The 14,875-nt window shown below is 40.1% G+C and overlaps 1 protein-coding gene across 1 annotated transcript in view; it reads right to left on the reverse strand.

Annotated features, from left to right (window-relative positions):
- Positions 1–9,227, reverse strand: part of Ndfip2 (Nedd4 family interacting protein 2) — a 70,024-nt gene extending 60,797 nt beyond the window's left edge. Inside the window, exon 1 of the mRNA XM_005374124.2 lies at positions 8,873–9,227. Within this exon, the coding sequence (XP_005374181.2) occupies positions 8,873–9,193 (321 nt within the window). The 5' untranslated portion in view covers positions 9,194–9,227. The remainder of the gene's footprint in view (positions 1–8,872) is intronic.
- Positions 9,228–14,875: the final 5,648 nt, after the last annotated feature.

A 14,875-nucleotide genomic window follows, 5' to 3' on the forward strand; every position in this document is an offset into this window, starting at 1 on the left:
TTTTTCAATAGGTCACTCATGTATAGCTCTATTTATTTTCTTTAGGAGCCACTTTGAAGATACCAAAGTATAGCACAACAACTCTTGATAATCTCCTACCTCAGCTATCTCTAACTCACTATTATTTGTCTATTTGTTTTCCTGAGAAACTATTTTGTAGATAATAATATGTAAAAACATAACCATTGATAATTTCCTACCATTTTGTCTGTAATTTGCTAAGTCCCCCCATTATTGTTATCCTTCTTTTATTCTTTAAAATAAAAAATAAATAAATAAATAAATAAAAAAGAACATGGTCACCAAGAAATCAATATAAAATAGACAAGGAAAATCAGAGCAGTATTTAGAACTTCACGGTCAGTGAAAGTAGGAATCAGGGACACTGCATGTGTGACTAAAGGGAATACCAGACAGAGAAAGGTAGGAGACAGAAATGCCAAGCTGGGGCAGAATGCAAAAGCTGCCACCAGCAACATCACCTCAGAGTGCCCAAGTCTAGGTAGCAATGACAAATCAAATGTAAAAATACTACCAGCAAGGCCTTGAGCTAGGAATATTCTTTTATTCAGGCATCTTTACTGAGTGGCTACCTGCCCGGGGAGGAAAGATATAGCAGTGAACACACACTGAGAGTGAAAACACACTCTGTTCTCATATAGCTCACATTTGCAGACAGGAGAGAGGTAGGAATGAAGTAAGCAAAGTACTGTTTCTGAAATACCAAAGAAGTACTAAGTACTTTGGATAAGAACTGAATTACAGAACTTGGATAGGAATACTGGGAAGAGGGTACGGTGATTCTACACATGGTGGACAACAATGCCTTCAACAAAGTGACCATTCAGACAAATGGAAAAACCTACCAGACTTGAGAAATTTTGTACTCTACTTCACTATCCAATTATTTCCACCCTGATTCTAGTGACAAATTAATGTGTTGCCTGATTATGAGGTACACGAAAGGGATGCAAAACAACCCCAACACATTCTTAAAGATTTATTTATCAACAATGGAGACCCATTATTGGGATTTAGTACTCTGTGGCCATTGTCCTAAAATTCTCAATAATTTTATCTTTAAATACAAGTTTTATAAGTGAACTCCAACAGAATTCTGATGGAGCACATGCCAAGGACTGGGAACCTCACTTCATAGTTTGCCTCCTGATACTCTTGTTTTAGGCCCAGGCCTCAAGAATAGTGGCAGCTTCCCATTCCTTCTATGCTGTCAGAAGCCAAGTGTGCATGTGAAGAAAACATACATGGAGAACTGAGATGCTCCGGTCCAGCTGCACTCCCAGCGAGCAATCCTCAACTGCCAGCCAAGTAACTGAGCAATCTGGAAGTTCCAATGAGGCAAGCTCCAGAATGGATGCAGTCCCAGCTTACATCACATGGTGCAGAAGGCTCTGCTGATCCCATTGAACCCATGGAGTCTTGAAAGATTAAAAATTGTTTGTGTTTGGAGTGCTTTGTTACATAGAAATATAAAATAAAACACCAAAGTCTGAATGCCAGCTCCATCACATCTAGACCGACTATTTAACTTCTTTGTGTATTTTTTATCACTTGCAAAATGAGACAAATCAAATTATGCACTTCACAGGGTGCTGTATAAGAGTTAAATGCTTTAATACATGTGAAGCACTTAGGAGAGTTCTCAGCCCTTCTGTGACATGATACACATAATTACTGTTCTACTACTTCTATTATTCACAAAATTTATTATTTAGTTCATCAACCTGCTTTATTTTCCACCTACCACCTCCTATTATCTGAAATTATGCTTACTTATTTGCTTTCCTTCCACTAAAGTAAAAGCCACAGCTAAAACTTCATCCTATTTACCAGCACCTAAAATAGAACTTGAAGGGTAAAGATATTTTCTAAATTAGTATATACTGAATGAATAAATGAGCTTTTGGATCCTTGTTTCATAGTCAGTAATGATATCTAAAAACTGCTCCATTATCATAAATATAAATCTGACAAGGAACACTCAAACATAAAATAAGCTCATAGACTATTTTTATAGTATTTTCATGTTATAACTCGAATATACTGACCTGTTATTCCATACACATTATACTATTATAAAAACAGAAAGTATTGCTCAAATATGCTTAACAAAAGCTAGTTGTTGATTTGGTATTTGGTGTATTGCAAGTAACTGGATTATTCATGGGTTTTCTTAAATAGCTATCCTCTACCAAACCAGTGACAAATGTAAAGCTATCATATATGCACAGAAATAGCAAAAAAACTTTCATCTGTGCTCCATTTAAAAAAAATTCAGCATGGCAACACAAACGAGCATATACTAGACTTCAAACTGTATCCAAAAACTTCCTATAGTTGGGCGTGGTTGCACACACCTGTAATCCTAGCACTCGGGAAGATGAGGCAGGAGGATCACTGAAAGTTCCAGGCCACCCTACACTGCCTAGTGAACTCAAGGCCAGCCTAAACTACACAGCAGGACCTTGTCTCAAAAAAAAAAAAAAAAAATTCTATGAACACATTTGAGTGTTCGTGTACAACTTGATAAACTACTCAGTACATAAAACATCTAAGTCTGAATTTCTTCAATAGCGTTGTTTAGATGTTTAAAAATGTATTTGAAAGGTGAACTAAAAATCAAATATTCACAGAACCCTGAAGCACCAGTAAGGAGAAGCATTAGCCTAGACAATAGAAAGACACACAAACACATCATTTAGAACACCAGTTCTGTAAAATTGTGATTCTCAACTTTGCCTTTGCCTTGATGCAGATGACAGACGCAAGAAACTCTCCCTACATGCCTCTTTTAATTACAGATTCAAAAGGGTTTTTACATTTAAGAGTAGGATTTTATGAGGCAAACCAACCAGACCAGGCCATTAGAAAGAAACACATGTAAAGTTGGGGGAGTAGGATACACTGTGAATAAATAATTAAGTTGGGGAAGTAGAATACAATGTGGGTGAAGAACTAATAAGTAGATCCTTCTAGGCTCTAACAATCAGTGCATAAAAACTAAGAGGACAGAGTGCAGAGATGTGTCACTGTACAGACACAAAAAGCCCATTCACAGAACTCAGATGCTAAAAATAGGAACATTCCATATCTGGTCAGTAAGCTGTATCTGTAAAGAACAGCAACATAGACCGAATGTATATGTCCAAAATTTCTATTTCAAGTCCCAACCACCAAAGCGACTGTATTTGAAGGTGGGGTCTTCAAGAGCTAATCAAGTTTAGATGAGCTCATGATGATGGGGTTCCCAGAAGCAACTGTCCTCCAAAAAAGAGGAAGAGACGAGAATGTCCTTTCTCCACCAAGTGAGGACACTCTAAGATAGGAAAAGAGCCCTCACCAGGGAGCCAAATTAGCCAGAATATTTACACTGAATTTCTGAACTTCTAAAATTATAGGAAATAGGTTTGTTTAAGCCACTTACCTATAGTACTTTTTTTAAAATGGCAGCCAAGACAGGCAGAACAACAAATATTTAAAGCTCTGCATCACATATTCAACTCTGCCATTGTAAACACATGGGCCTGGTTGTATTCCAATAAAACCTTATTTACAAACACAGGAGTTGGACTATAACTTGCTGATCTGTACTCTGTAACTTGAAAATGGTTTAGAGTTACACGAGTACCTAAGCACTTGCCAAAGTTCACCCAATAGGCCATGTAAGATTGGTGCATTTCATTCCAAGTCAATTTTAAACCAAAGAAAAAGCAATAAATAAATATTAAACTCTAGGCTAATGATAAGCATGTGGTTTTCAGGGAAGTACTGTACACTGGGATCTACAATTTACTTTTAAAGTATCAAAAAAATAAGATGGACTGACAGATATACAAAAATACAAATATAACAAACCTAACAACTGTAGACCCTATATGGTCTTGTACATGGTATTATGAGTTAACTGTACATTCTTTCAACTTTTCTGTATGTTTGAAAGTTTTAATAGTAAATGTTGTAGGATGCTGGGGGGGAGGGAATTCAATAAGAGGCCACTGACAGTGAACAAAGAAATAAACATACAAATAGGACTCATGCAATGCAAACAATACACTGAAGGGCGGCGGTAGTAAATACCTATTTCATGACAGGTGAAGAAAGCATCGATATTTAAAGTAAACAGAGTAAGTACAAAAAAAGTTTATAAGGAGAAGAAAAGCCAAAAATGTCAAGAAAATTAGAATGCTCTTGATATTAGGAATAAAAAAGGAGCTTCAAGAAGAAAGTTACAGTGTCAACATAACAGTTCAAGGAGGACAAGTACAACTAGAAAGCAGGCGTATGTAAAAGAGGTGGGATGGTAATATAAGCTAGAACAAGTACCTTTGAATTTATACAGATAAATTCAAAGGAAACCAATGACGAGCATGGGAATGAGGATGATCTAGCTGAGGGGCTTATAACTAGAGAGAAACACAAAAGGTTGCAGTACTTTTTTAAAATGGAAAATGAAAGCAAATGACTGCACCTAAAATAGCACCATACTGTATTATCTTATCCACGACATATACTACTGGGTGGGAAATCTGCAGGTGGCCTGAATGTCCCCATTCTTGCTGAGTGTCATCTCCAAAGCCTTCCATTTCCTCATACTGAACTATTTTGTGTACAAATTAGGTGGACAACAAAGAAGACCATGACAACCACACCATGTACCTGCCCTGCCCTCACAGAGAGTTCAACCCAGTATGTTTGTTTTTGCTACAATGTTTGCTGCTTGCTAAAAAACAAGATAAAACAAAGATAAAACGAACCAAAACAGAGTTACACCCTTGGCTCAGAGTTCCCTGAGTTCCTCAGCTGTGACACATACCTACTCCTCCCGTCCCTCTGGGAGTTGGCAGCAAGGAAAACCTTGTCAAATATGCTGATGTTCATGCTGCTTGTTGTGTCATGAATAATATTACTTGTCTCTGACTCTGGAGCCTCCTGTTTTCTGCAGAGCAACCTTGAAACATTAACAGACCAACTTCATAATTTGTGAATAGAGTGCTTATCACCTGCCATCCTCTATATGTTTTACATACATTACAGTATTTAATTCTCATAATAATCCTAATAAGGTGGCACTAATATGAGGAAACAGATGTCAAGGTGCAAAGTAATTAAGACACCTCAAGATCTGCAAATAGCACAACCTAAATCTAAACTCAGATGACTTTAAAACCTATTTTGTGCTAGGAGTGGTGGCACACACCTATAATCCCAGCATTTGGAAGACTGAAGCAGAAGGATTGCAAATTCCAGGCAAACCTAAGCTACTACATAGCAAGTTAAAGGAAAACTTGGACTATGTAGCAAGATCTTGTCTTAAAAACACCAAAACCAAAAGCCTGTTGTGTTTTTATGGTGCCGGGGATCAAAGCCAGGGCCCTGCACATTTGGACATACTTGAACCATGCCACCCCTGAGGTAGATGCTCCCAGGTCCCAAATCTGTTTTTAATCATTAATTGTCAAGTTTCTTTAGCTGATTTACCAAAGAGAACTTTATTCTCCATATACGAAAGCAAAATACTCATTATCTTCACAGTACGGCTACTAAAAATTATGTTCCACAAAACATTAATACTTTGCAAATGTTGATATAATCTTAAAAACACACACAAAAAAACCTATGGTCAAAAATTACAAAGAGTCGGGGCTGGGGATTTAGCTCAGCGGCAAAAGCGCCTGCCTGGCAAGCGCAAGGTCGTGAGTTCGGTTCCCGGCACCGGAGAAAAACCAAAAAAAAAAAAAAATTACTAAGAGCTGGTATAAACAAATCCAAACCATTGTCATTACTATAGAATTTCTTATTACTTCAATATCCTAGTATGTGTCATAAATCATCCAGAAACACCTTTTATCACCATTCTAGAATACAGTTTGGGAAACTGTTGTTAAAAGGAATACTCCAATTTAAATTGTACACAGAACACCTTTTTAATCTTAGTCCTCAGCTTGGTGCAGGCACATGACACTTTAAAATAGAAAACATCCAAGTTAGAATGTGGTTTAAGAGCTTGCAAGCCAAGTTAACTACTTAATACTTTAGCAATATTGTTCTTTTCCTACCAGGCAAAACTAAATTTCCCATAACACAATGCAACTACGTATTATGTCTAATATTTTCCAAATTTAGAAGAATAACAACAAGAGATTTTGTAGCTCTACATTGTTATCCACTGCTCTACTTTGCAAAATTTGGATCTTTTTCAAAGAGACTTGAGAAAAAGCAGTTTCCAGATAAAGCCTGTGGGCTGTTTAATAGTAATAAGTCATGCTGATGGTTCTGGGCACCACTGCTAATTTTCTAGTATGGAGAAATGAATTTCAACGCTTTCAAAAAGTAATAAATGCCATGCCTGTAATCCCAGCACTCGGGAGGCTGAGCCAGGAGGATCACTTGTAAGTTCAAGGCCGGCATGGGCTACAACGGGAGTTCAAGTCCAGCCTGAACTGCATAGTGAAATATTGTCCCAAAAAGGCAAAAAAAAAGTAGTAAGTTAACATGGCATATTACTTCATCTGCAAGTATACCTGCCTATCTCCTTAGTCATCTTAATTTAACACTCAACAACCGAATTCCTTTATTTTTATTAATTATTCCAGTTTAAAAAAAAACTGAACAAAAGGCAGTCATAAAACAGTTGACTTTATCTCATAAACCATACTGCTGATTGTTATCTAGCTACAAAGTCTCTTCAAAACGTAAACGCAGCTGCTCCTGTAGCAGACATCTAGATACAGTTATTAATCAAGCTATTTTCAACAAAACCAACTTATTCTGGATAAATGAAATTACTACGTAATTAGACACTACAGAAATTAAACTGCAAATTTTAACCATGCTAACATTCCTTAATGCTGTGTGTTACAAGAAAAATAAACTGATACCCTATCTAAAAAGGAAGATTTTAGAATGTGTGATCTTTAACCTGTGCTCTCAAGGAATGCCTCCACCCATTCCAAGTCCATTCAGGGCATGGCTTTAAATGGGGGGTGGAGTAATAACATACAGATATCTGAATGTTGTTATAGAGAAAAAATATCCCAAGACTGAAAGAGCAAATTTCAACATTTTGGCGGCAAGTTTTTTGAAAAATAGTCACAACTAGTTACATCTATTTAAAGCAAAGATGAGAATATAATAAAGAATTTAAGGCATAACCACATTAGTTAAAAATGTTTTGAGTAGTTATCTGTGTACAAAACATAGCCGATTCCAAAGAGTCAAAGCAAATAAAGAATTAATCACTAAGCAAAAGTACTGAAAGAGAAAGGATTCGTATCAGCTCATGCCATTAGAAAAAAAAACAAATAAGAACAGGAAATAGTAGAAAAACAAAAAAGCATTACTGCTAGTATTATCCAGCATTTATCTACTGAATTTTATTTTTGCTAACATTTACAAAACCAAGAATGGCTTTTTAAAAAATAAATCAAAAGTGTCTATACTGACATCTTGAAAAATACCTTCTACATTGGCAGCAATATTTTTTAAGCTGTTCTGAAAATACTGATGAAACACCCAGAGCAGGGGCAGTGAACTTTTAGAGACCCCGTGCTCAAACTGAACTCAAAATCCACTAATTTATCACAAAGTGCCAACACTGCAATTTAACCTGAATACTGAGTTTTAGTTTAGAAAAAAACAACTCATATATTAACATCTTTGTCGTGAAAGAAAAACACAATTATACGCATGCCGTGGGTTCACCACCACTAATTTAGAGGTTTTAAAGGATCTAAACCAGATGACAATGGATGCATCACGAGCTCTTGGAAAAATGAAAAATCACATACACTGGGCTCATATTTTTTGCAATATTCTTCGTATCTGTCAAAACGCACTGAAATTCTTAGTTTACATTACATATGCAAAAATACATGAAAGATGAAATCTGAAACTGACATATTTACGTTTGAACAATTTTCTTAACTCTGAACTGCACATTCAGCAGTGCGTGCTTTTCTCCTCTCCCTCAGGTTTAACTAAATTTTCACCCGAAAGTTTACATATTAACCTGCTATCCGGCGGTAAGAGAACAGTCAACTACACCGAGCCCATTTTAAAATAAGGCCTATACCAGGGATCTCCAATGACACCATCAGAATACAGGAAGGAAAAAAATATACAAGATAAATTGACAAAGAAAATACAGAACAACATGGTTCACTCATTTAAACAGTTAAAGAGGTTTATATTACGTTGTACAATCTATTAAATAAAAACTAATTTTCCAAACAAGAGCAAAGTTTTTTTCCTAATAAAACTCTTCCCTCTCCTGCCATGTGTACATATGTGTACGCGTATGTACGTATGTATATGGATTGGGAAAAAAAGAATGCAGTCACTTTTAACACTAACGTAATGAAAAAGGACAAAACGACAAGGTTAACTAGAGAAAAGGCAAGATCAGCGCTACAGCTATTCTCTACAGTTCCACAGTTCCTAACCCACATTTCTCCCAAATTCACCCTCCGCAGGGCTTCCACCCGCCCCACCCAGCCTTCCACCCACCGGTTTATGACGGCAATCGCCTTCCTGACAGGTACGGGAACTTAGCCTCATCTGCAGTACGAAACCGACAGAAATGTCTCAGTGCGACTGCGTCAGGAAATAAAGCAAGGATAAGGCGAGAAATAAAATACAAGTAAGTTGAGAGGGTGTTTTCAATGGAGGGTACACGGTGCCGGTGGGGCTGGAGGACACTGGGGCCAAAGGGCAGGGTGCTGGAGTCAGGAGCAAAGGTCCAACAGAAAAGGTGTGGGGCCGGAGCAGCCAAAACCTTACAATCAGCGGTGCCCTCGGGCATGGTGAGGACGGCGACCCTGGGGTCCCGGGGGCGCAGAGGCCGGAAACTCACCACCTGGTAGCGGCCAGTCCCGGGCTGGTGATGGTCCATCCTGCCGGGCTCGGGGTCCGGCTTCGGCGCGGACAGGTCGCCTGGGCGCTCAGCAACCCCCGCCTCCCCGGTGGGCGACGTCGCCGCCGCAGCGCCCCTTCCGCCTCGCTTTCTGCCGCCGCGGTCGCCCGGCGGGGCCGCTTCACTTCCTGTCGCTCCGGCAGGCTCCGCGGAGACCTCCGCGTCGCTCGCGCCTGGCGGGGGCAGCTCCAGGGCGCCGCGGGCCGCACTGAGCATGCTCGGGCCGGCCGCGCATGCTCGCTGGCTCCGCCGGGCCTCCATGCGCGCGGCGGCTCGGAAGGCGTCGCTGCTGAGGAGGCGAGGGACGAGGCGGGCAGGTGCCTGGGAGTCGCGTAGGTTGCAAGCCTGTCGGGAGTGGGCGGCGGCCAAAGAAGCAGGAAAAAAAAAAGCGCCATCCTTGATAGGTGTTTGGTTTTTTTTTTCCCGAGTGCACCGGTTTCGCGCGGGGACGAACGAGTGCGCAGTCACACTGCACAGCGACGGCGCGAGAGAGGAGACGCGTTTCTGCACCGCGCAGCGGCTCGCGATCTTACCCTCGCTCCTCTTGTCACCCAGGCAGCGTGGGCGGCGCGAGCAGGTCCCTCTGCGGGCACCCCAAAACTGCGTCCTCAGAATCATTGCCCAGATGCGGGCTTTTTGTTTGTTTTCGGATTATTTTTGGAGCCGCTTCAGGTACACAGAAAGACTGGGGCGGTGGAGACACCACCGGCACCCTGTGCCCCCGCACTTGCGTCGCCCACCTCCCCGCTCTGCCGGGCGTCGCCAGCAGCCCCCGCAGGAGCCGCAGCGTTGGTGGGAACGGGGCCCCGCCTTGGCTCTCCTCCCCGCGCGCGAAGGCCGTGGTTTGCATCAGTTCGTTCTTGGCGTCCACCCTTCTGAGGGTTCGGGCAAATTTATAATAACTATCCACCATTAAAGTACCGTACAGAGGATTTTCATTGCCCTAAAAAAATTCTCTATGGAAGAATTTCGTTTAAAAAAAATTTTTTTTTCCTTTCTTAGATTCTAACCGATTTTTCAGACTTTCTTCAATGTTCTGCCAGGAGAGAGGCCTTTAGAGTTCCAGGATACAGAAAAGATAGAAAATAATGAAATGAAACTGAGGGAGGCTACGACTGTTTTATAATACTCAAATCAAAAAAATGTGTAAGCATGCCTGTAATCCCAGCACTTGAGAAGCTGAGGCAGGAGGTTCATTGTGAGTTGGAAACCAGCCTGGGCTGCATAGTGAGCTTAAGGCCAGCTTGAACTGCATGGTGAGATCCTGTCTCAAAAAAAAAAAAAAAAAAAGTCTAAGCGCTTGATAGTGAGGAGTTACTTTGCTGAAGCATTGTGGTACTAACTCAGTATCTGGCCAGGCATACACTTAATTTAGCACTGTGCATGCAATATTCACACAAAGCTCACATCATGTTATTGTAGCAAGTAAGAGCATGGGGAGCATGTAAAAGTACTTTTTAACCCAAAGACCTGCATTTTGTATCCTGACAACTCTGATCCCACAAGATCGGACCCAGCTATCATTTTTAAGAAAGCCAAACCCCTTTTCGCTAAATAATCCTACAGTGGAACACAGATGCAACACCCTCGGAGCTCCTGCCAGAAGCCGAAGGAGAGGAATCGAGGGCTGCTCACTTTTTACTAGCCTCATGAAAGCACAGGAGATTCCTGGACTGAACAATGCCTTGAACCCGCTGGTTTAAACGTCAAGGTACAAGGAAAAAAGATCTCATTCAGATATCATCAACTAAAAATCTAAGCCTTCCTGATAGTATCCTTTCTTTTGTTTTTCAAAGCGTTAATCAGCTCTTCCTGTTTTTGCCATCTTAACACACCTAGTAGTAGAGAGCTGTGTGGCTGACAACCAGGCAGTGGTAACCTCATACTTAAATTACCCTGAACCTGCCCTCTTGTGATCGAACATAATGCTTTTGGGGTTTTGTTTGCTTGCTTTGGTTTGGTCTGGTCTGGTCTAGTCCAGTCTGGGCTGGTCTGGTCTGGTTGGAGGCAGGGTCTTGCTTTGTATTTCAGGCTGGCCTAAACTCACTATGTAATTCAGACTGGCCTCCAACTCCTCGCGATCCTCCTGCCTCAGTCTCCTGAGTGCTGGGATTATAGGTCTGCACCACCACTCCTGGCTCAAAATGCATTTTAGATTCTAAAACAATAAGTATATAATATCTTACTGGTATTATTGGTATAAGTATTCAGCCTCACAGTACTACCTCTAAATGGAATTGCCTCTTAGTGATCAAAATAACAACCAATGTGCAAAATAAAATTAGATTCCTGTCACTTATGGTCTATAAAGTTGATTTAGAGTTACATTTTACATGTGCTTGTGATTTTTTTTTTCCGGTACTGGGAATTGAACTCACAACCTCATGCTTGCCAGGCAGGCGCTGTGCCACGGAGCTAAATCCCCAGCCCCCTGTGCTTGTGATTTTATCAGCCATTTATATGTTTTATCAAACACTGATACTATTTTTTCTCAGCTAGACAACTGTTCAGAAAAGTGGCCATTTTTTACACCGGGTACCGCTCTGAGAACATAATATTGAAAAACAGACCTGGACAAAAGTGGACATTCTGAATCCTGTTAATGTAACAGGTTCATGTTCTCTGAACATTGTGTTTTTCTAGCCAAGCAGGTGATACAACTCAAAAAGGAAAGCATATTTTCAGTGGGAGTGAAAATAAGAGTAGAACAATAGTTTACAAGTATTCCTTAACTCGGGCACTATGCATGTGACAGTTCATGCTCACCACAGCTCCGTGATATAGTCGTGATTGTAATCCCTGCCTAAGAGATGAGGAAGCTATTGCACAAAGGGCCGCTGGAATTTTCCAATACCAAATTACTAGTAAGTGATGACAAGCACTGGAGCCTCCACTATATTCAACACTATACTGTAATAAGCCCTCAAAAAAAAACAAGTTAAAGAAAAGGAACCTTGTCTCTTTACCCTTTTTGACCACCTAAATTCCCACCTTCTTCATCTATATGAAGTAATAATTATCACCCCTGTAAGAGCCCATTCTGAGCTGCTTTTGCTGATCTCAACCCAGCCTTGTAACCTATGAATTATTCCCGTAGGAGCAACTCCTTTGGGAAGAAATGAGAATAACAATGTTCTTTACAGACCTTAAATAATACCCAGTGGTATTTTTAATTTTTGATCTTTTGATAATTATTTAATAGGTGCTCAATAATTGTGTTAAACATAAGTATCACCTTATGCAGTTGATGTCTCAAATCCAAATAATTCTCTATGATCTAGATTGTTAGCCTTTTCTCATGTGGATATAAAGGATCTACAGCTTTCACAATGAAAAACAACTTCTGAAGTTCTGTAGAGTAGTGGCTAAGGTCATGGGGGCCTCTTTAAATGGGACATGCTTCCCATTGAGAACCACTCCCATCTTCACCAAAGCAGCCTGTTCTCCAGAGGTAAAGCAAGTTATCATCATCCACCACCTTCTCTCCCAACCAGGTACGTTGAGCTGTACACACACACACACACATATCAGGGTGCTCTGTCAAGATTCCCTCAGAGGGCCATCTGCACAGGTCTAAACCATAGGTGGGAAAGTGCTCTAAATGTCTCCTATGTTCTTCACTGAGCTTTAGTTTTTTCAGTTCTTCTGTAGTACAGAACAGATCACAGATCCTAAAAGTTAAAGCAAAAATGTGTGATTTATGTGTATTTACCTAGAGAAAGACTAAATAGAATGTACCTTTTCTGTTTGAACATCTTTGTACCTAATTAAAATTCATGAGCCATCATTTTGTGAACATTAAATTCTAAAGCATATTTGTGAAAATATGACAACCTGTTGCTTTTCGTTTTAGTGAATGAAAATTAGCATACATCTTACTCTGAAGTTTTATCTTTATCACCATGCACATGGGGTTTTTAAACAGTATGTGGGCTTGAACTTCAATGTAGCTTTAGATGATGTTCCTGGAATTTAACTGGCTCTGAGATTCTTGTCATCTGTTCAGCTCTGTAATTGTAGCAAGGAAACCTAAAATGAGTAATTAGACAATTGAGTATCTCCTTCGCTACCCTCTCTTTATTCTCTTACAATATATCAGAACAATCTAAAATGCAACTCGTGTTTTTCTGCAGTCAAAATTCAACTAAACAGAAGCAGTAGAAGATATATATTAAGAAATTTCTTGTGATGAATTGGCTTATACAGTTGTGTGGATTGGGTAGGCAAGTCTAAAACCCATAGCTCCAGCCACTGTAACTTTAGGGCAGGAGCCAAAGTGTCTGGCACAGGCAGAATTTGTTCTTTAGGGAAACCTCAATTCTGGGCTTATGTACATTTAATTGATCGAGCCAGGCCTACTCATATCATAGTGGATAATCTTTAACATCAACTCATTTTGGACTTCAATCATGTCTATAAAATATCATCATAGCAAAGCCTAGAATTGTTTTTGATTGAATAGTTGGGCAGTAAAATAGCCACACTGACACAGACAACTGATATTACATGTCTAAACACTGTAAGCAAAAATTACATAATAAAGATAAAGGATAAATGGAAAAAGAGGAAAAAACAGGAGAAAGGGAGGCAGCACCAGAAAGTTAGACATTAAAATACTAGTAATTTTTCTGTACTTAAGTATTTTCTGTCAGTGTCGTCAGAGATCTGAAGGATGAATCATAAGGCCATAGTTAAAAAAATTGAAGTTCTGATACTGAGCTACTTTATGTCAGTCTTAACAATATTTATATTTAGTATTTTCATTTTTTCCCTTTTTTGATCCTGGGCAACAAGTATAAGCACATAAACAGTCACTTTTCCTTAGTGATTTCATATTGAAAATTGTGTAGCTCATAAATTATTAAAATGACCTTTGAGGGCCAGGCACCAAGATGGCAGAGTGATAAGCAGCAGAGAAAGAGATTTTCTGACTGTTGCCATCCAGACTCTGGAACACAGCAATGTGAGGAATACAACAAGGAGGGAAGTAGGTCTCCTTGACCCAGGAAGGATGTGAAGCAGGAATTGAATCCCACAGAGAGAGCAAAGAAAGAAAGTTTTATGAAGAAGTAGGAGGTAGCGGGCAGCACCTTCTCCCTGAGATGGGATTCACTGCACAAGACAAGCAATTCAAACCTACAGACTCATGGTGACTGCTGGCAACCCAAGAGGCTTCCACAGAGAAATGTAGCAGTGGATATGAAGGACTGCACTAGCTGGTGGTGAGTGCTGAGAGCTCAGTCATCCTGTGCGAGAGAGCTATCGGCCAGGAGCCATCTTGGAGAGGGGTAGGTTAAGCTCGGAACTCAGAGTGACTGCTGACTCCATCTCCCAGCTGGGCTCAGGCCCTCAAAACGTGCTCTGACTGCTGCAAGCCAGATGAGTCTGGTCTCAGCCAGAAGGTACAGGCTTGCTGAGATTATCCACTACCCCACCAAAAAGCTACTGCTGGCTTGCTGGATAAATCAACATGGATCAGGAGTCTGTCTCCACACATTGTCTACCACTGACACAGAGACAAACCTCAAAGTGGAATTTTTTTTTTGCTCTCGTTTGTTTTTTGTTGTGATGGTTCCGTTTTGGTTTTTGTTTTTTTCATCTTCGTTGTTTGATCTTGTTTTTATTTGTGTGCAGATATGTTTTCTAGCCTCTTTGTGGTTGGGGTTCTGTTCTATTCTTTTTATCTCTTCCTTCTCCCATTCCTTCCAGTCTTCTGTACCAGTTTCCCAAACTTAGCATGATCCCCCTTTGACCTCCAGCCTTACTTCTAATCTCTTCCTCTTCTTCTACCTATTTTTTCCCTGACCCCTTTTAAATTTTAGCCCTGAGCATAAAATTGACATATATACTGCATATAATTTTCTGGTCTGTTTTAGATTTTGTTATATAACCACAAATCTAGTTCACATCATTAAAGGTGACAAATTAATGGTTACCTCAGTT

This window comes from Chinchilla lanigera, unplaced genomic scaffold, assembly GCF_000276665.1.
Source record: "Chinchilla lanigera isolate Chin_1 unplaced genomic scaffold, ChiLan1.0 scaffold00003, whole genome shotgun sequence".
Taxonomy (NCBI): domain Eukaryota; kingdom Metazoa; phylum Chordata; class Mammalia; order Rodentia; family Chinchillidae; genus Chinchilla; species Chinchilla lanigera.